The 22,056-nt window shown below is 39.9% G+C and overlaps 1 protein-coding gene across 1 annotated transcript; it reads left to right on the plus strand.

The window, feature by feature from the left end:
• The first annotated feature begins 452 nt into the window (after window positions 1–452).
• On the plus strand, window positions 453–21,038 carry LOC104219524 (DDB1- and CUL4-associated factor homolog 1). The gene is made up of 14 exons (XM_070152792.1): window positions 453–926; window positions 4,374–4,455; window positions 4,558–4,674; window positions 4,763–4,941; window positions 5,027–5,909; window positions 5,992–6,089; window positions 6,220–6,640; window positions 6,812–7,408; window positions 7,494–7,673; window positions 7,750–8,346; window positions 16,998–17,108; window positions 18,184–18,302; window positions 18,404–20,018; window positions 20,153–21,038. The coding sequence occupies exons 1-14, from the start codon at window positions 664–666 to the stop codon at window positions 20,831–20,833; spliced, it is 5,943 nt and encodes a 1,980-aa protein (XP_070008893.1). The 5' UTR covers window positions 453–663; the 3' UTR covers window positions 20,834–21,038.
• Window positions 21,039–22,056: the final 1,018 nt, after the last annotated feature.

A 22,056-nucleotide genomic window follows, 5' to 3' on the forward strand; every position in this document is an offset into this window, starting at 1 on the left:
GTATGTTATATATATATTTTTGAAAAATTCTTTGGAAATCCACAACCACTACCCTTCAGATGCGCACTGGATAATCTACTCACTGTGCAATAACTTGCAAACCACATAGGAGATATAAAACCGCACTAGATAAGTCCGGTGCAACGAGCTTTGACTAAGGAGGCTACTGATGAGGGGAAATGATCCCACATATCCTACATAGGAAATCACTCACCCAACCAATTCAAACAACCCTTGCATGCATACAATATATATATATATATATATATATATATATATATATATATTATTTATTAATATACAAAAAGTTATCCGCTATTATTTTGGAGGGCGATTATACATTTAACTTCTTTTTAAATAAGGGTCCTAAAAACGGCTATTTTTGCAGTTTCCCCATTAAAAGCATCGGGCTTACGCAGTTGGGCTCTTTATTAAGGGTCGGGTCAAGAAGAATTCGGCTCGAATGATTCTTGAGACTTTCCTTCCCCCGTGTTCATATAACAGAGAAGAAGCATGGTGGCGAGGGCTCTTTTTGTACTCTCTTCTTCTACACTGGAAAACATACTTACATTTACAGAAACACTTCAAACCTAAAGCAAACGCTTTCTCACACACTATTTGAAAAACCTAGTTTTTTGAACTTTTTGTTGATTTTATTTTAATATGGAGGAGGGGCGGCCCCAACAACAATCATTGGCGGCGGCGGAGGGGGAGGAGGAGCGGCGTCCGGAGACGACGCCAGCGGAGGATCAGGAGGAAGAAGAAGAAACGGGTGGAGGAGGAGAGGAAGATGAAGAAGAGGCGGAGAATGATGAGTTGATCATGAAAGCACAAGCTTTTATGGAGAAAATCACTGCTGCGCCTGATAACCCTAACCCTAATACTATCCATGCCCTTTCTTCTCTTTTTGAAACTCAAGAATCCAGGTACAGTTTCATTTGTTGATTTCTTTGGGTATTCAGAATTGTGGAGCTTTAGTGAAGTGAATTTTGTGTTATATTTGAATTGAAGTTCGATTTTTTGGGTTTTACGGATTATATTGATGCACAGAAAAAAATTCTACTCGGCAGTATGTGTGTGCGTGTTGGCCGTGTGGTTATTGATGTTGAATTTTAATCGTTCAAAATGGTACAGATGGTTTAGCATTTAGCAAGCAGATAAGCAATGAGACACATGAATGTCATTTTAATACCTCCTATATATAATAACAGGGTAGTTAAGTTCTGTTACATGCACCTATGCTGGTCTTTGTTTTTTATTTTTTTCTTTCTTCTGAATTTTGCCTGGTTAATGCCTAGACAGCATGATCATAAAAAATAAAAGATAATCTAAATGTAGTAAACAAGCCTTTTAAAAAACAGTAAGAAGCCTTATAACAGAAAAATAACAATATAGTGGATTATTGGGAGTTGTGATGTCGTGCCTTTGCTAATTATCTTGTTTCTAGTTATGATTATTGGGGCACACTGGTCCGATATGATTTTATTTAGTTTTAATGTTTTCAGTGCTGGTTGCGAAATGATTTGGTTTGTTATTGGGTTCTTAGTGCAACATGTCTTCTATATTGGCGTGAAATACTGAACTTACTCATCTTCGTGAAACCATTTTGCTATTTGGAATTGGGTCAATTGTAATCTTCTGCCTATCTCAATCTGCCCCTCCATATCTAAAGGAGAAGACCAAATCTGTTTTCTTGAGAACATTTCTAATTCACCTAATTTGTGTGAGTGTGTCTCTCTCTCTCTCTCTATATATATAGCAAAAGCATGAAGCCCATAATTTAAAAGTCAAGTTACAAGAATACCCTTGACTTAATTCCCTTTTTATTAATTACCCTTTTTTATTAATAAAAAAATTAATGCCTACAAAGTAAGCCAACACTCCATACGCCTCTTTTGAAGAATACCACAAAGAGATGCCACCTTTTAGTTTTATTCTCGTGAAAAATCAAAAACCCCTATGACACTTTCTTTTCACTCTTGGATTTTGTCTGTTAATATATTTGGCGCTTCTACTATCGGTGTGTTGGCGGATCACGGGGAGGCCAGTACCAGCCATTGTAAAGATAATTTATCGGTTGGAAGTACAATTAAAAATCTATTATTTGTTTTGAAACTTGAATTTTGAAGGATGTTATGGAAACTTTATTTTTCGACGGATTGTAGTTCATTGTTAAGATTCTGTTAGATGTGTTATTTTCTCTTGTCATGTCGTTTTTTGAATTGGATGGAAAAAAGGAAAGATGGGGAAAAGGACATGTAAGTGTAGTGAAATTGTTATTAAATGAAAAATAAAGATTGTTATTTCTCGACAATTGTTTGTCCAATTATGGTCGTGTTTAAATATAAATTTCAGTGTTTAATCTTTGGGGTTTGGCTAATGTGATTGAAATTACTTTTCTAAAAGTACGAAGAACTTAATTATCTTCGGAATTTTATGTGGGTGTTAGTTTCTTATGGTGTAATTATTAAGGTTTCCTTCGATGAATGTGTATTACGAAACTTTTTTGATTGATGGGGAAAGATTTCTTATGAAATGGAAGAAGAATACGAAATGTTTTTTAAAGATTACTTCTCCAATTATGTTGATTAAAATTAAAATGTATATTTTAGTGTAGAAGCTTGGGATTCTGAGGGATGAATAATAAGAATTTATGTTCTATATTTAACAATTTTTCCAGTCATTTTTGTTTATAAATTATGTTTCCGCTTTGAATGATATTTTCGCATGTTTGAGAACTTCCATAGCACATATTTGTAGCTGATTTTAGGGGAAAAACAAAGAAAAACAAGTCTTTGGTCGAATATAGTTGAGAATTTGAACGTAGATTGGCTATATGAGAATATATTTGTATATGAGACGCCCTCAAGATAGTGGACCGAATAGCATACACATACTACTTATTATTACATCTAATCAGTATAGATAGTGTATAAAGTTGACAAACTAAGAAGACCCTTCTTATGTGAATTTCAAAAATTCAATTATGACTATGTCCAATGTGGGTGGTTTTGGAGTGAAAACTGAAGTTAGATAATAAATCGTACTCTTTAAGTGGCTGTTGATTCAGCAACGAAAAGTTTTGCGGATAAAGCTGATTATGTACAAACATGGGTACCTTAATGGGTTTCTACATCTATTTTTACTATTTTATTAAACTGACATACGTTCTGTGAAAAGCACTTCTTGCATCATTGATCATCTTTCCTTTTGTTAATTTAACCTTTCATATCTACTTGTACGCTTTGAACTCTAACATTTACATGTATTAATAAATATTACTTAAAGGTGCATATGATGAAGTTATGAATTTTGAATCAAAACGATCATCATGACTAGTATCGTGTATACGTAGCGCTTGCAGGATACTGGAGGTCTAACTGTATTTTCCTAAGCTTTGGGTTCTTTGTGACAATTGGCATTGCTTTTAGTTTCTTGCTGCAGTGGTCAGTTTGACTGATACTTTTTGATCTTTAAGTTGACTTCTTTTAATTACTTCCTTTGTGCGTAAAGGTTTTATGCTTGCTTCAGTAAAGGACCTGAGCACTGGTACCCATCAGTAATGAAGGGAATGGGGGAGGTGGAACTAGTTCAATTGCATTTTTAGTATAGTTGCGCCCGGTGTCCTTTTTTATGATGAAGAATGCAGTATATTGGAGTATGTGGATCTTGTCTTTGTTGTGGTTTTATATTAGTGCCGCATAATATTCATGTTTCTTAATTGTTTCTATGTTTGAAATTATGCGGATGGTCTCTACCTTTTCATTAAAAAAAAGAGAATGCGAATTATGCTTGTTAGAAACTGCTGTAAATCCTTGTTACATTGCATGATGTGTTTGGACCAGCAAGTTGAAAGGTAGAGTGCTATTTTATTTCATCACAGTTTTAAGATGGGTATCCGGAAGTTATCACTAGCAATTTGATAATTCTACATGGCATTTTCTTTTATAAGCAAGATGAAGTTTTATATATCAGCATCAAGAGGATGCTGGTATGAAACATCTGTATACAGAAAAATTAATTGTCACAGATTTTGTAGAGAACTAACAAAGTTAACCATGGCTCTATCCTGTAGCAAGTGCTACATGATATTATGAATAATTTTCTACCTTTGCCTCTTTTCTCTTCATTTTTTATTATCAAATTTATTTAATTTTAAGTCAGTACCTTCCTACTATTATTCCCTACTTTTGGAAATATATTGAAAAAACATGATAGTTGACCTTAATCAACTTTAACATAGTGGGGCTAGGTCTTGTTTCCTGCTTGCATTATTCAATACATCCGCCTCTTGTCAGAGGTAAACACATCAATGCTTTGTCTCACCGGCTGGAACAAGACAATGACAGATTTTTTCACTTTTTCAAAAGCAGATACATGGAAGAGAGTGGTCATTCTGCCTCTAATAACAGTCGGTCTTCCCATAGCGTTGGACGACTAGGAAACCTTATCCGGGTAAGCTATAGTAGCTCTTCCTTTTCTTCTTTGTCATTTGTATCTGCACCTCGTATACCAGTGTGTCACAATATTAACTACTCACTTCCCATCGTCCTGCAGGACAATGATGAATTCTTTGAACTGATATCTTCAAAATTCCTATCTGAGAGGAGATATTCAGTTTCTGTGCAGGCTGCTGCTACAAGGCTGCTTTTTAGCTGTTCACTAACTTGGATGGTAAAGTTCTTTTCTTGATTATTTTATTTAAAGGATTGTTTTTGTCATTGTTATGCATGTAGATTAATACATAGCAAATGGAATCCAGTATCCACATGTTTTTGAAGACACTGTGCTGGAAAATCTAAAAAGCTGGACAATGGATGACACAACCAGATTGTCCGGTGATGATCATTATTGGAAGCATGAGTCAGGTGATCGGAGGTCGTCTGATTCTGAGATGCTGAAGACCTACTCTACTGGACTTCTTGCTGTATGCTTGGCGAGGTATGCTCTTACGCCCATATCTTTATTGGTTTTATGACACATCTCGTGTTTCAGTCATGTTCATTATTTGCTCCATTGATGGTAGTGGTGGTCAAGTAGTTGAAGATGTGTTAACATCTGGGCTCCCAGCAAAAGTTATGCGCTATCTTCGGATTAGAATTTTAGGGGAGACCACCACAAGCCAAAGGGATGCAACGGCATTGGTGGATGGCAAAGCATCATCAACAGGTACTGGTGTAAGAGCTAGAGAGGAATGTAGAACTAGATTGCGGCAAGTTGCAGAAAGTTCTCACTTGGATAGTACCAGAGTAGCGGAAGATGGATTTCATGGTGATCAAGTTATGGATAAGGACCGCGATAGAAGTGCCAGTAAGCATATGCGTGGGGATGAACGTTGGACTGATGAAGAGCCACCTGATTCTATGGCTGTTGATGAGGATAATTATCAGGCAGATGTAGATGGTGAAGAAAGATGGCATATCAGAGATTTACGTGAGGGAAAGGCAAAGTCTGGTAACAGATCCCTAAGGGAAGAAGATCATGATGAGAATGCTAGAGATGACTTATCAAGACGCAGGGTGAATCGTGGGTGGACAAGACACAGAGGACGAGGAAGGGTTACTGAGGGTCTTCCAGAGAATGAAGCAGCTTTGACATCTCCTGGGTCCACAAATAGATTGGGTGGGCAATCTCGGAGCAGAAATTTAATCCGAAATCAAGAATCAATAAGAGCACCAGATAGCAAGAAGAATCCGAGTAGGACTAATGTTGATGGTTTTGTGATGGAGAGGGATGAAAATGATGAATGTTTCCTAGAATGTAAAGTCGGCTCCAAGGATATCACTGACCTGGTGAAAAAAGCTGTTAGAGCTGCTGAAACAGAAGCAAAAGCAGCTAATGCTCCAATCGAAGCCATTAAAGCAGCTGGTGATGCTGCTGCAGAAGTAGTCAAGAATGCTGCTTATGAGGTTTGTCTTCAGTTCTTATCCTGTGTAGTATTTTACAGAGTCTTTGTTGATTTTATCTTAACACCATCCCTACATATCTCAGGAGTTTAAGAAGACAAATGATGACGAGGCTGCAGTTTTGGCTGCTTCAAAAGCTGCATCCACAGTCATTGATGCTGGTATTGCAGTTGAAGCTTCAAGGTTGGTGTGTTATTTTTGTGTATGAGCCATCCCCAATTGATGACTGGGAAAGACATTTTATTTTGCCTTCATCTGCTACTTTCCGTGATTTACAGTTAACCTATAGTAATGTGGTGCTGAGACATTGTAGGAGTGCTATTTCTGAAGGTGAATCACAAGATATTAAAGCAACAGCACAAGAAGCAAATGAGGATGTCGATGAATTCTTCATACTGGATAGCGACTCTCTTGCAAAGTTGAGAGAGAAGTTCTGCATCCAGTGTCTTGTTATTTTGGGAGAGTATGTTGAAGTACTTGGACCTGTGTTGCACGAAAAAGGAGTCGACGTGTGTATTGCGCTGTTGCAGCGCAATTCCAAACATAAAGAGGGGGGCAAGATTTCGCTTCTTTTGCCTGATGTTCTGAAGCTAATATGTGCTTTGGCCACACATCGGAAATTTGCTGCAGTATTTGTGGATCGTGGTGGCATGCAAAAATTGCTTGCTGTCCCAAGAGCTCCTCAGACTTTCTGTGGTCTTTCTTCATGCTTATTCGCTATAGGGTCAATTCAGGTAACTGTCTCTCTCCATTTCTTTACTCCTTTTAATGTTATATTTTGGTTAGGTATACCCTGAATCTTGATTCACAATGACCTATTAAAATAAATCTTGATTCATTATGGCTCTAGAAATTTTAGTTGCTGACTGAATGAAGTCCTTAACTTCTGATAAATGATTTCACAGGGAATAATGGAACGTGTTTGTGCCCTTCCTTCAAACATTATTCATCAGGTGGTTGAGGTGGCACTTCAGCTTCTTGAATGTCCTCAAGATCAAGCCAGAAAAAATGCTGCTTTATTTTTTGCAGCTGCATTTGTTTTCAGAGCTGTTCTAGATGCTTTTGATGCTCAGGATGGATTACAGAAAATGCTTAATCTTTTGCATGATGCTGCAGCAGTGAGATCTGGAGTTTCTTCTGGGGCATTAACTGCTTCAGGGTCATTACGAAGTGATAGATCACCACCAGAGGTGCTGACAGCATCTGAGAAGCAGATAGCATATCACACCTGTGTCGCTCTTCGCCAGTACTTCAGAGCACATCTTCTCTTGCTGGCGGATTCAATTCGTCCTAATAAAAGTGTTCGCAGTGCTGCCCGAAATATCCCAAGTGTTAGGGCTGCGTATAAGCCCCTTGACATTAGTAATGAGGCTATGGATGCAGTTCACCGTTTAATACAGAAAGATCGAAAACTTGGTCCTGCATTTGTCAGGGCCCGCTGGCCTGTAGTCGACAAGTTTTTAAGTTCCAATGGGCACATTACGATGTTGGAATTATGTCAGGTAGGTAGTACATGCTTCTATAAAACCGTTCATTCTTTCTACTTGCATATGCTTTCTGCTTTACTTACTATATTTTCAAATGTAGGCTCCACCTGTTGAGCGTTATTTGCATGACTTGCTTCAGTATGCTCTCGGTGTACTTCATATTGTCACTTTAGTACCTTACAGCCGTAAACTTATTGTAAATGCAACATTAAGCAATGATCGTGTGGGTATAGCTGTTATATTGGATGCAGCAAACAGTGTTGGTTATGTAGAACCTGAGGTATAGTCTCAATGAACTCTTCTCATTCTCTCATTATGCAATTCAGATGCTTATCCATTTATTTTGATATTGGTAGATTGTTGAAGCAGCATTGAATGTGTTGGTCTGTCTCGTGTGTCCCCCACCTTCAATCAGCAACAAACCATCTGTATCTACTCAAGCACAGCAAACCATTGCTAACCAATCTGCAAATGTTCCTGGTGGGGAGACCAGAGAACGGAATCCAGAAAGGAGTGAGACCAGGGACAGAAATGCTGAGCGGCTTATTCCAGATAGAGCTGTTAATGTCTCCAGCCAGAATGAAAATAGAGAAAGGAATGCAGAATCTACTATACCTGACCGTGGAGGCGCAGCAGTTCCTGGCACATCTGCGGTCAGTGGTACTTCTCAAGCGCCTGTGTCTACAGTGGCTTCAGGATTAGTTGGAGAACGGAGAATTTCATTAGGTGTTGGAGCTGGTTGTGCTGGCCTTGCTGCTCAGCTGGAACAAGGATACCGCCAAGCCAGAGAAGCTGTTCGGGCCAACAATGGTATTAAGGTCCTCCTGCAGCTCCTCCAGCCCCGGATTGTTACTCCTCCAGCTGCAATTGACTGTCTTCGTGCTCTTGCTTGCCGAGTACTTCTTGGTTTAGCAAGAGATGATACAATTGCACACATATTAACAAAACTTCAGGTAGGCTCACCTTGGTCTACTCATTTTGACCCCTGCTAAATAAACTAAGAAAGGAAAATGAAAATGAACGTGAAGTACCACACACAATATACCTATTTGAATGTTTGCGTTTTGTGCCTAAAAAAGAATCTATATCCATTTTTCTGTCTCCAATTTCCCGCATGGTTGACATCGTTGATTTCAAGGGTTGATTGTAATAACTGGTGTATGTGATTTTGGCTGTAGTTATATTTATTCTAACACTTTTTACCTTCAGTGTTTCTTGAAATGGTTAAAGGGTTGATCCGTAGTTGAAATCAGTCAGTTCAGCAAATGGAAAGCTGCTAAATTCTTCTTATTTTTTTATAAAAGGTAAAGGTTTCAATGAATAAAGTACCAAGATGGTACACAAAGGTACATGACAGAAGGCTCGAACGCAGCCTATTACAGTATCCCCCCAAAGCATCTCTACAAAATCCTAGTATTCTTCTACATTTTCCAGTCTGCTACTCTTACACCAAAAGTATAAATTGTGAAGATCCTTTTGTTCTTAATTCCACAGACATCACTTCCCTGTCCTTCAAAGCATGACTTGTTACTTTCCAACCGTATCAACCAAAAGATGCAATGACGCATAGAGGGACAGTTCTCCAAAACTGTTGCTGCCTTTTATCTATCCTTTGTAGAAGTGCTAAATTCTTAAGAACATTGAGCCGAGTAAGGGATTTCAATCATGGAAATATTGGGTTTGAAAATAAATACTCAATTGGAAGCTACCCGTGGATGCATTTCCAACCATTTGCTATATCTGAAACCACCGGTATCTGCACCAGTTGCTCTCATGAAGGTATAGTGCTGGCTTGACTGGAACTCAGTAAAAGATTCTAGTTTGACACACTGGTGCTTAATGTAACGTATGGTGTTAAACCAGAAGATGGTCCAACGGACAAGGGAAAAGGGTATGCATCCAACAAAAAGAAAAAAGACGGGGCAAGTAAAAGGAGAAATCTGCTGGACTTGTTTCAGATCATTGCCCTATGCTTTTAGATACTGGTAGAATAAGTTGGAGAATCTCCTTTTTTGAACCAAAAATATGTGGTTGTAACCGGAAGGTTTAAGGAATTGGTGAAATTATAGTTGGAGAGATTTACATTCCAGGGGTGCCCTAGTCTAGATTAGCTGCAAAGCTAAACTCGTTAGACTCTGTGATTGGAACTTGGGGGTTGCTCTGAGAAATTCTTTCGTTTTAGTCTATTGAGGAGGTGCGGCCTTTTTCTCCTTTTATGTCACATAGCTTTTCCTTATGGGATTACACTGGGTTTGTTGTTGTTGATGTTGATATCACATAGCTTTTCATTTCCTTGATAGCTGGAAGTTTTCCAAAATTGTGAAAACAGGAAAGAGTCCTTACCCCGCCCCCTCCCCCCCCCCCCAAAAAAAAAGGAAAGAGTCTTGCAGGGTCCATTCCGTTCTACTGAAATGTTCCTGACTTGGCGGTGGTAGGAACAAGATGTAACCGATCAGTGCCGACGATAAGGGGGGCAAACAGGGGCTTCACATTATATCCAAACAGTGGAATGTGGAATTGTTTGGTAAGGTGAAACACATACATTTAAGTCTGATGCAAGAATTAAGATCGTTGGATTAAACTAGGTTAAAGCGCAAAGTAGGATGGATGCTGATAGCTCTAGAGATAAGCTGGGAGCAGAAGTGGTGTAAAGAATACTAGGTTCTTACGCCGCCAAATGCACAAAGGATAAACAACTTTATTTAAAATTCTAGATAGATTAAAACATGTTGGAAGGGGAGAGTGAATCAAAGAAGGCATCACATATTACTACCCGTCCAGCTATGGAGAAAACGAGGAGGGGAGACCAAGTAATGAATGCATTACCTTTAAGGAAATCAATTTCGATGAAGAATTAAGCTCTTAGGGCGGATTTTTGAGAAAGAAGGTGCAGGAAGCAGTGTGGAATTATGCTAGGGACAAGGCGCGGTAGTAATGGTTTCACTCTAGCCTTCTCCACTGTTTTTTGGGAAGCGGTGTAAGTTGATTTTTTCTTATTCTTAGAGGTGTTGCATCTTGAAAGAAGCCTTAACTCCTCAGTCATTGTTTTGTTGTATAACCCACGTCATCTGAAATTTTAATATGTTAGACATGATACATTTGAATTTATTTATTTTTGGGTCTTTCCCACGCCTTCAGGTGTGGATCTGATACCTTTTTATGGGTCAATCATGTCTCACTTTCTTTTATAGCGGGTGCTAGTAATACTTGTTAGGACCTCTGCACGCTCTAATATCATGTTGAATTTCGTAGCCAGCTCATCTAAATGTTAAGCTGTCAGAGAGAGCATCTTCCAGATGTGTAAGTATGGTTTTAGTTTGTGAAATTTTGAATGGTTGATCAACAAAATGTTTCACATTCTTTGCCAAGAAAAAGAACCAGACCTATGCATGAAGGGGCATTAAAATAGAAGTATCTATATAAATGAGGTACTCACTCTATCCCAGAAAAAGAGGACACAACTTGTAGCCAGACTCCACTTTGGATTTTGCAATGGATGAAAAGGATTATTGACCTATTATCGTAGTAGCAATGTTTACAAGATCATTGCATGGGTACTTGCAACATCACTAAGTTGTTGCCAGGGTGGAAGACAAATCCTAGATGGGAGTTGTTGCAAATAAGGTCGTGGGTTCTAGACCGAAGAGCATTAGGGATTGTGCAGGCTTGGACATAGGAATAACATATGATCTTATGAACTCTCTTTTGTAAGATTTGGTTTGGGGTGAAAGTTAGAGAATATGGATCCATCATTGCATACTTATGGTCATATTCTCGATAATGGTTAATGGATTCCCATTTGGTTTGTATTTCTATTAACATGGGCTGTCAGAAGAGGAGATATTTGTGGCACACCTTATCTACAAAAGATAATATATTGACAAGTCCTTTTTGAGACAAATCCAAGCATTATCAGAACTGTTAGCGGAAACGTAAAAGAAAGAACACAAGATTTAACGTGGTTCGGATCAAAATAATCCTACGTCCACCAGAGAACAGTTGCCTTTTTAATATTAACAAAGGAAGGGGAGAGTTCCCAATTACACTTAAGAGAATTTCTCTCTTAACTCTCTACTCACTACAATGTGTTGTATTATTTTTGGGATGGTTTCTACAAATGAAGGAGTGCATCTATTTATAGAGGTAAAGACCTCCTCTTGATGTCATTGGTGACATCAAACTACCTCCTCTTGATGTCATGGGTGACATCAAAGGAGGAAGCTTCCTCCTAGCATCCACACCAACTCTTTCCACCAACTCTTCCAATTGGCATGCCATTGTTGACTAAACATAAACCAACACCTTCAATCTCCACCTTGGTTTGCGTTTCGAGCGTGCGTGTGAACAACTCTGGCCAAAACTTCTAAGCTTACTGGGCAACCCCGTTGTAAGAAACAAGAAGAATCAAACCATTGTTGAACATACCACCTCCACCTAACAACTGTTCTCTTCGGAGTTGCATCAGTTGATGCACACCCCCGCCAAGTCCTTGCAGTGTGCAAACTTAGCGAGTGGGACTATCTTGGTCAACATATCTGCAGCATTATCGTCTGTGATAACCTTCACGACCTTGATAGTTCCCTCTTCAACAACATCTCGAATAAAATGAAATCTGACATCAATGTGTTTAGTGCGCTCATGAAATCTCTGATTTTTCATTAGATGAATAGCACTCTGACTATCACATCTAAGAGTTGATTCCAGCTGAACCAAACTCAATTCCGCTACTAAACCTTTCAACCAGATAGCTTCCTTCACCGCCTCCGCTGCTGCCATGTATTCTGCTTCTGTCGTAGACAAAGCGGCAATCGACTGCAGAGTCGACTTCCAACTAACGGCACTGCCAACGAGGGTAAAGATGTATCCAGTTGTGGACCTTCTTCTGTCAAGATCTCCTGCATAGTCAGAATCTACATAACCGAGAATTGAAATACCTCCACCACTTTTTCGAAAGGTCAGACCAACACCAGAAGCTCCTTTGAGATATCTCAATATCCACTTGACAGCTTCCCAATGCCTCTTTCCTGGGCTGGACATGTATCTACTTACCACACTTACAGATTGAGCAATATCTGGACGTGTGCATACCATAGCATACATAATGCTACCAACTGCACTGGCATAAGGAATCTTTGACATATGCTCCACCTCATCCTCGGACTGAGGCATTTGTAACTCTGAAAGTTTAAAATGAGGAGCTAATGGTGTACTTACAGGCTTGCACGTATGCATATTGAATCTCTTGAGAACCCTTTCAATATACCTCTTCTGAGAAAGATGTACAACACCGTCTTCTCTTGAAATCTCCATACCAAGGATTTTCTTTGCAGCTCCTAAATCCTTCATGTCAAATTCCTTACTCAACAGTTTCTTCAAAGCATTTATCTCTGTAATGTTGTTAGCAGCAATAAGCATATCATCAACATACAACAGTAAATAAATCATTGAGTTACCAGACATCTTCTTGTGATACACACAGCTATCAAATGCACTCCTTGAGAATTCATGTGTAGTCATGAATGCATCAAACCTCTTGTACCACTGTCTAGAGGATTGCTTCAAACCATACAAAGACTTCTTTAGTTGGCATACGTGATCTTCTTTTCCCTCAGCTAGGAAACCTTCAGGCTGATCCATATAGATTGTCTCTTCTAGATCACCGTGTAAGAAAGCAGTTTTGACATCAAGCTGTTGAAGCTCCAAGTCAAATTGGGCAACCAATGCTAGTAGCACGCGAATTGAGCTATGCTTCACGACTGGAGAGAAAATCTCATTGTAGTCAATTCCCTCCTTCTGACTGAATCCTTTTGCAACCAATCTCGCCTTGAACCTAGCATCTTCCACTTCAGGAATTCCCTCTTTCTTTCGGTAGACCCACTTGCATCCAACTGTCCTCTTCCCCTTTTGTCTTTTCACTAAGACCCATGTCTGATTCTTGTGAAGAGACTCAATCTCTTCAGTCATGGCTAACCGCCATTGTACAACATCCTTGCAAGAAGTTGCTTCAATATACGAGGAGGGCTCCAGATCCTTAATCTCTTCTTGTGCAGCTACGAACGCATATGCAATCAAGTTTGCTTGATCTATAAGGCGTTCCGGTTCTCGTGTTTGCCTCTTCTCCCTCCCCTTTGCAATTGTGTATGGTTCATTGACAGCAAGTTCTTCAAGGTCTACATCTTCTGACTCATCTTTAACCTGAGTCTCTTGATCCTTTTCCTTGGCAAGCTCCACCGGAAGCTCCACCTGCTCGTCGTTCTTGTTTCCTGAAAACTCCACGGAAACTTTACGGGGATCAAGTATAGAGGATTCATCAAAGGTGACATCTCTACTAACTATAAATTTGAGTAAAGACAAACACCAAAGTTTGTACCCTTTTACTCCATCCACATACCCTACGAATATGGCCTTCTTAGCCCTTGGTTCAAGCTTTCCTTCATTAACGTGATAATAAGCTGGACACCCAAATACTCGTAAGTATGAATAGTTAGAGGGTTCACCTGACCATACCTCATTCGGAGTCTTAAAGTCAATTGCCGATGCTGGAGATCGATTGACAATATGAGCAGCAGTGTGAACTGCTTCAGCCCAAAATACTTTGGACATTTTGGCTTGTAGGAGCATACAACGAGCCTTTTCAAGAAGAGTTCTGTTCATTCTCTCGGCAACTCCATTCTGCTGTGGGGTATGCCTGACAGTCCTATGTCTTGAGATCCCATGAACCTTGCAGAATTCATTAAACTCTTCATTGCAAAACTCCAAGCCATTGTCTGTGCGAAGATACTTGATTTTCCGCTCCATTTGATTTTCAACCAAAATCTTCCACTCTTTAAATGCTTCAAAAGCATCACTTTTTGCCTTCAAAAAATGTACCCATACCTTTCGTGAGAAATCATCAATAAAAGTGAGAAGATACCTCTTTTTGCCCTTTGATGGAAGTTTAGAGGGACCCCATAAATCTGAATGGATGTAGTTTAGCACTCCTCTTGTCTTGTGTTTGCCAGTGCTGAAGCTGACCTTCTTTTGCTTCCCTAGAATGCAGTGCTCACAGAAGTCAAGTGTGCTGATCTTCTCACCTTCCAAAAGGTTACGATTGCTCAACATCTCCAGTCCACGTGCGCTCATATGACCCAGTCTCATGTGCCATAGTCTTGCCTTGTCATCATTAGATAACTGCACTGTAGATGCATTTGCAGAGCCAACAATGGTGCTTCCGGCCAATGTGTAAAGGCCATTCTCCAGCTTGCCTTTCAGCATGACTAAAGAACCTTTAGTCACCTTTATAGTTCCTGCTTCGCTCATGTACCTGTAGCCTTGTTCATCCAGAGTACTCAGGGAGATCAAATTCTTCTTCAGATCAGGAACATGACGGACTTGTGTAATAGTCCTCACGACTCCATCATGGCAGCGAACCCGAACTGAGCCAATGCCAACTATTGCACAAGTTGCATTATTGCCCATTACTACGGTTCCTCCACTTTTCTCATAGCTGCTAAACCAGTCTTTTCGGAACGTCATATGCAGAGTGCAAGCAGAGTCTAACACCCATTTGTTTCCATAACTACTATTATTATTACACGATGTTGTTAGTACATAATCATTATCAAAATCATGTACCTGTTCAACTGTGGATGCACTCGCCTTTTCCTTGGACTTTGACATTGGGCAGTCTCGTTCAAAGTGCCCCTTCTTGCCACAACCCCAACACTCTGTATTCTTCTTGTTCACACGAGACTTTGATCTGTGCTTTGATTTGCTCTTTCCCTGTTGGCTAGTCCGGCCTCTCACAAAGAGCCCACTTGCCTGGTCATCTCTATCTCCTTCAATGTGCCTCCGCACATCACTAGAGTTAAGTGCCTGCCGCACTTGCTCAAGCTTGATAGGCTCCTTGCTATACATCATTGAATTCTCAATATCACGATATCCTGAAGTCAATGAAAATAGCAAAGCACATGCAAGCGTCTCCTCCTCCCTTTTTAATTCCTGCAATCTGTAAGTCCATGACAAGTTTATTGAACGCATCTAAATGATCTTGTAACGAAGTACCTGACCCCATCTTAAATGTGTGAAGACGCCGTTGTAACAACATCCTTGTTGTCACTGATCGGTCTTGGTATAGCCCTTCTAGCTTTTCCCATAACTGTTTGGCCGTCTCTTCGGTACCCGTACTCACTTCACAAAGCACGTTAGGTGCAAGGGATAGTTGGATTGCACTCAATGCATCCCCTTCAATCTTCTCCTTGTCGGGAGCTGATATATCCTTAGGATACTTTCCGTCAATAGCATGGATTGAACCTTCCCTCCGCAGTAACGCCATCATCTGGATCTTCCAGATATTGAAGTTGTTGCGTCCACTGAATCTATCAATTTCAAACTTCATGGAACTCATCTTTGCTTGTTCTTCCTCCTTGGATCGTTAAAGAATCCTGTTGCTCTGATACCAATTGTTAGCGGAAACGTAAAAGAAAGAACACAAGATTTAACGTGGTTCGGATCAAAATAATCCTACGTCCACCAGAGAACAGTTGCCTTTTTAATATTAACAAAGGAAGGGGAGAGTTCCCAATTACACTTAAGAGAATTTCTCTCTTAACTCTCTACTCACTACAATGTGTTGTATTATTTTTGGGATGGTTTCTACAAATGAAGGAGTGCATCTATTTATAGAGGTAAAGACCTCCTCTTGATGTCATTGGTGACATCAAACTACCTCCTCTTGATGTCATGGGTGACATCAAAGGAGGAAGCTTCCTCCTAGCATCCACACCAACTCTTTCCACCAACTCTTCCAATTGGCATGCCATTGTTGACTAAACATAAACCAACATTTTCAGCATGCCATTGTTAACTAAACATAAACCAACATTTTCAATCTCCACCTTGGTTTGCGTTTCGAGCGTGTGAACAACTCTGGCCAAAACTTCTAAGCTTACTGGGCAACCCCGTTGTAAGAAACAAGAAGAATCAAACCATTGTTGAACATACCACCTCCACCTAGCAACTGTTCTCTTCGGAGTTGCATCAGTTGATGCACACCCCCGCCAAGTCCTTGCAGTGTGCAAACTTAGCGAGCGGGACTATCTTGGTCAACATGTCTGCAGCATTATCGTCTGTGATAACCTTCACGACCTTGATAGTTCCCTCATCAATAACATCTCGAATAAAATGAAATCTGACATCAATGTGTTTAGTGCGCTCATGAAATCTCTGATTTTTCATTAGATGAATAGCACTCTGACTATCACATCTAAGAGTTGATTCCAGCTGAACCAAACTCAATTCCGCTACTAAACTTTTCAACCAGATAGCTTCCTTTACCGCCTCCGCTGCTGCCATGTATTCTGCTTCTGTCGTAGACAAAGCGACAATCGACTGCAAAGTCGACTTCCAACTGACGGCACTGCCAACGAGGGTAAAGATGTATCCAGTTGTGGACCTTCTTCTGTCAAGATCTTTTAACCTTTCTTTAGTTTCTGTATACCTGAAAATCAATGTCCAAGATTCATCATGAATGCCCTTATGCAACATCAGTGCAAAAAGATTTTATCTTCTGGTGTTGGTGAGGTTGAAATGTACTAAGTTACATTATTCTTTTTTGTGGTTTTAGGTTGGGAAAAAGTTGTCAGAACTCATTCGGGATTCAGGAAACCAGACTCCCAGCAGTGAACAGAATCGATGGCAAGCAGAACTTGCCCAGGTGGCCATTGAGCTTATTGGGGTAAGAAAACACTCCTATCTCTTTCTCTGTACAATTTTTAATACTTGAATTGGAAATAGGGGCTTGGGTACTAAGAAGTTGGATGATAATTTTGAGTTTTATGCTCTCTCTCTCTCTCTCTTTTTTTCCTTTTTTTTTGGGGGGGGAGGGGGAGGGCAGGGGAGGTAGGGACTATGACAGGGATGCATTTTCACAGGTTTTCTCCTGTGTTTAAGCAAACAAATTGGACAATCATTTTGATGATCTCTTTGGGGGATGGGAAATGAGAGGAGAGAGAAATTTCACTGGCTTTCTCCTGCAATTAAGTATTTCTACTCATTCACATCTGGATTTTGTTTTGTCAGCTATGTAGTGTCAATCTTATTAAGTATTTCCCCTTCCATTGTTAACTCTTTGTTAATCCTTGCTTTCTTAGGTAATGACTACACGTGATTATGTGCATTACACTAATAATTTGGAAAGAATACATCTGTAGCTCTAATGTTGGCTTAGATTAACACACCCACACTTATTTGTTAAGTACTAATTTCGCGCTGAATAGAGTAGTTGGTTTGATTAGCAAGCAAATGGTGAGGAGAAAATTTGAATAAATTATGGACTAATAATTGGAAAAGATGCTGCATCTCATTTTCATTCGCACTTATTTGTTAAGTACTAATTTCGTGCTGAATAGAGTAGTTGGTTTGATTAGAAAGCAAATGGTGAGGAGAAAATTTGAATAGATTATGGACTATTAACTGGAAAAGATGCTGCATCTTATTTTCATTATGTGCAGTTGTATCAGTTTATTTGAGTTTAATTTTTGGAGAAAGGGAGTTACAATTTAAGGATCAGGGTTAATAAAAATCTAAAAAGTATTAGTCCATAATGTCTTGACCTACTTTTTAGATTTTTTCAATTTCAAAAATCTAAAAAGTAGGTCAAGACATTTGGGATGGCGAGAGTGATATATTAGTAGTTTTTTGGAATGCTTATACAGATTCATCTTTCAAGTGTGCTCTGCAGAGTTGCCTATCATTCCTTTCCTTTTTTTTTGGTTAATTGCGGTGCAATGGTGTCTTTTGCAATTTGATAGGTTGTAACTAATTCCGGGCGTGCAAGTTCGCTAGTTGCTACAGATGCTGCTACCCCAACATTAAGGCGTATAGAGAGAGCTGCTATCGCTGCTGCTACTCCAATCACATATCATGCAAGGTAAATTGGTGTTTGCTCCAACCCAATTAAATTTGAGGATCACGGCTTTCTTCATTTTTCCTTCTTTACTAGTTTCTAACCTCCTTTGTCTTTGAGTTCAGGGAACTTCTACTCCTCATCCATGAACACCTAGAAGCTTCTGGTTTGACAGATACTGCAACTATGCTTCTACAGGAGGCTCAGCTGACACCTTTGCCATCTTTAGCTGCTCCGTCATCTCTGGCACATCAAACATCTGGGCAGGAGACGTCGTCAGTTCAAATTCAGTGGCCATCTGGTCGTGCACCTAGGGGCTTCATGTCAGTTAAACCGAAACTTTCATCACTCAATGAGGATGGCGAACAAAAATCTGAGTCGATTCTCTGTTCTTCAAAAAGGAAACCATTCTTCTTTTCATCTGCACGTAATCTGTCCTCAAAAACTCTTCCTGCTGAAACCTCTCCAATGACATCAGGTTGCAGATTCAATGCGAGAAAGTGTGTCACACCTACAGCCACAGCAGAAACTCCATCTCTATCTTCAATAAAATCTGGTGGAGATCCAGACATCATGTTTAAAACTCCCATTGTATTGCCAATGAAACGTAAGTTGACTGATCAGAAGGAAGGTGCATCAGTACCATTAGGTAAGCGACTCAATACTGGTGAACATGCAATCAGGTCTCCAGTCTCTGTTACTCCAAATGCGGTCCGTAGAAGCGGTCTACAATCGGATCCTAATGTGCCTTCAACACCAAATTCTACTGTGAGAGAGATCCATAATCGACCTGGTTCAAGTACTTTTCCAACTGAAGGTGATGATAACCTGTGCAGCAATGGTATGCTGACTCCAATGGTGTCGTCTTCTCAACACGGTCTTCTAAGTGATATACAACCCTTGAATGCAGAGCGTTTAACCTTGGACTCTGTGGTTGTTCAGTACTTGAAGCATCAGCATCGCCAATGTCCTGCTCCTATCACAACGTTACCTCCCCTTTCGCTCTTGCACCCTCATGTCTGTCCTGAACCAAAACGAAGCCTTGATGCACCATCAAATGTGACATCCCGGCTTAGTACTCGTGAGTATAGAAGTTTGAATGGTGGGCCACACGGAAGGCGTAAGGATCGACAATTTGTCTACAGTAGATTTAGACCTTGGCGAACATGTCGGGATGATGCTGGTGTCTTATTGACATGTGTCTCTTTTATGGGAGATTCTTCGCAAATTGCTGCTGGCACCCATTCGGGGGAGCTGAAAATTTTTGACTCTAACAGCAACAGTATCTTGGAAAGCTTCACCAGCCACCAGGCACCTTTGACACTTCTACAGTCATACCTTTCTGGTGAGACTCAGATGCTCCTGTCTTCAAGTGCTCATGATGTGCGGTTATGGGATGCGACTTCTGTTTCGGCTGGGCCTAGGCATTCATTTGAAGGTTGTAAAGCTGCACGATTTAGCAACTCCGGTACAACATTTGCTGCATTATCTGCAGAGCCATCCCGGCGTGAGATTCTTCTATATGACGTTCAGACCTGCCAAGTGGACCTGAAGCTTACAGACACATCCAGTATCCCTTCGGGTCGTGGACATATGTATTCTCTAGTGCATTTTAGCCCATCAGACAATATGCTTCTCTGGAATGGGGTTTTATGGGATCGTCGTGGTTCTGGCCCAATACATCGTTTTGATCAATTTACTGACTATGGTGGCGGGGGCTTTCATCCTGCTGGCAATGAGGTAAAGATATTTCACTTATTTTCCTTTGGGTGGATAATATTGTAAGCCTGATGGTAAATCTTTTAAACAGTAGTTCATTGTCACCTTTGCGGATCTTTAGTTTTACCTTTGCTGAAACTCTCATCTGTGTATAGGTCATAATAAACTCTGAGGTATGGGATTTGCGGAACTTCAGGCTTCTGCGAAGTGTACCTTCTTTGGACCAGACAGTAATAACATTTAATGCGAGTGGTGATGTGATATATGCCATCTTGAGGAGAAATCTTGAGGATGTCATGTCCGCTTTCCAGACACGTCGTGTTAAACACCCACTCTTTGCTGCTTTCCGGACGGTAGATGCTGTCAACTACTCCGACATTGCAACCATTCCAGTAGACCGTTGTGTCCTTGACTTCGCGACGGAGCCAACTGATTCTTTTGTTGGGCTGGTCACCATGGATGACCAAGATGAGATGTATTCTTCGGCTAGGGTGTATGAAATTGGTCGGAGGCGGCCAACAGACGATGATTCAGACCCTGATGATGCTGAAAGCGAAGAGGATGAAGAAGATGATGATGACATTGACGAGGAAGCAATCCTTGGAACGGATCTTGATGGGGATGGTGAAAGCGATGCTGATGATATCAGCAATGATGATGATAGCGTGAGCGAGCTTGATGACGAAGAGGATGAAGACGGAGACTTCATTGTAGATGGTGTAGACTTCGGTGGCGGAGCTGGTATATTGGAGATTGTGACCGACGGTGAAGATGATGATGACAGTGAGCTTGTTGAATCCTTTAGTAGTGGGGATGATGATGATGATCTCTTGTAGTTGATTTAGGTTGCTGGAAAATAGATGTAATCAATGGATAAATTATCATATAATCTGCTTGGCTATGTAACGTTTTTCATGTATTTTAGGAAGGGCAAAATTATTATTTTTTCCGCCAGTTTCGAGTTCTCTTCCTGTTTTATCCATGGCGAGGCTTCTGTGCATATATGAGTCAGAAATGAAAGAGATTATGCTTTTTGGTCCACTTCATGTTTGGAGATTTGTTTTGGTGTCAAGTGATCAAAAGATATAGAAATCTCTATGTTTACCGGTTTACGCTTATATTCTGGATTTAAGACAATGGAGCATATATATAACTCCAAATAACAATTCTCACTCATTTAGCTAATAATTGGCATTGTTATCCGTAGCCCCAAAAAATTGGCATTTGCCTCTTCATATTTTTCTCAACCCACCTTACACATCTTTTCCAACAACCCCTTATACGGGAAAGATATACGTTGTTTATCATTGTGTATCACACATCCCACAAGATGATGTATCTGACAATGTATATGAGGATATATATATACACAATGTGATACGCGCACATGTATACATGATAAACACCACTTCAAATGCCCATTTTTCCGTTTTCACACGTCATCCGCCGCATCACCACCACAAAAACATCATACCACCAATCATTCCATCGTAACAAATACACAAAATACCATTTCAATCCCCAAAAAAAAGAAGCAGCAGCAGCTTGAAATCTGCTAAAATTGAGTAAAAGTCACAGATCTGCTAACCTAAGGGAAAATAAAACTTTATGCTCCAATGGAGATTTTCTTTTTCGACAATTATTTTAACACTGATTCTTCTTCCGTGGCTCAACTTATTGGTATTTTTTGGGGGTTGGCGTCACTTGTCCTCTCTGCTAATGGCGTTTAGATAAGATAACTGAAGATTCTGGGGCATAGTGCAACGATGATTCTGATAAAATGTTATACAAATATGCTAACTGATACCTCCGTCTCAATTTACACGACCTCCTATAGCAAAGGTTAATACCTTATTTATTTTAAATAAATACCATTTTAAAAAATTATCTTCTATAGATACCATTTAATGTTTATAGCAAAATATCTAATTTTCGTTACCTCCTAACCCTAAGCTACTAAATACACTATTCGGTTAGACTATTTTCTTTTTCTCTCTACTTTGATACATGACATTCTCTTCCCCCATTCCCTGAAAACACGATGCTCAATCTCAAAATT

Source organism: Nicotiana sylvestris, chromosome 8 (genome assembly GCF_000393655.2).
Source record: "Nicotiana sylvestris chromosome 8, ASM39365v2, whole genome shotgun sequence".
Taxonomy (NCBI): domain Eukaryota; kingdom Viridiplantae; phylum Streptophyta; class Magnoliopsida; order Solanales; family Solanaceae; genus Nicotiana; species Nicotiana sylvestris.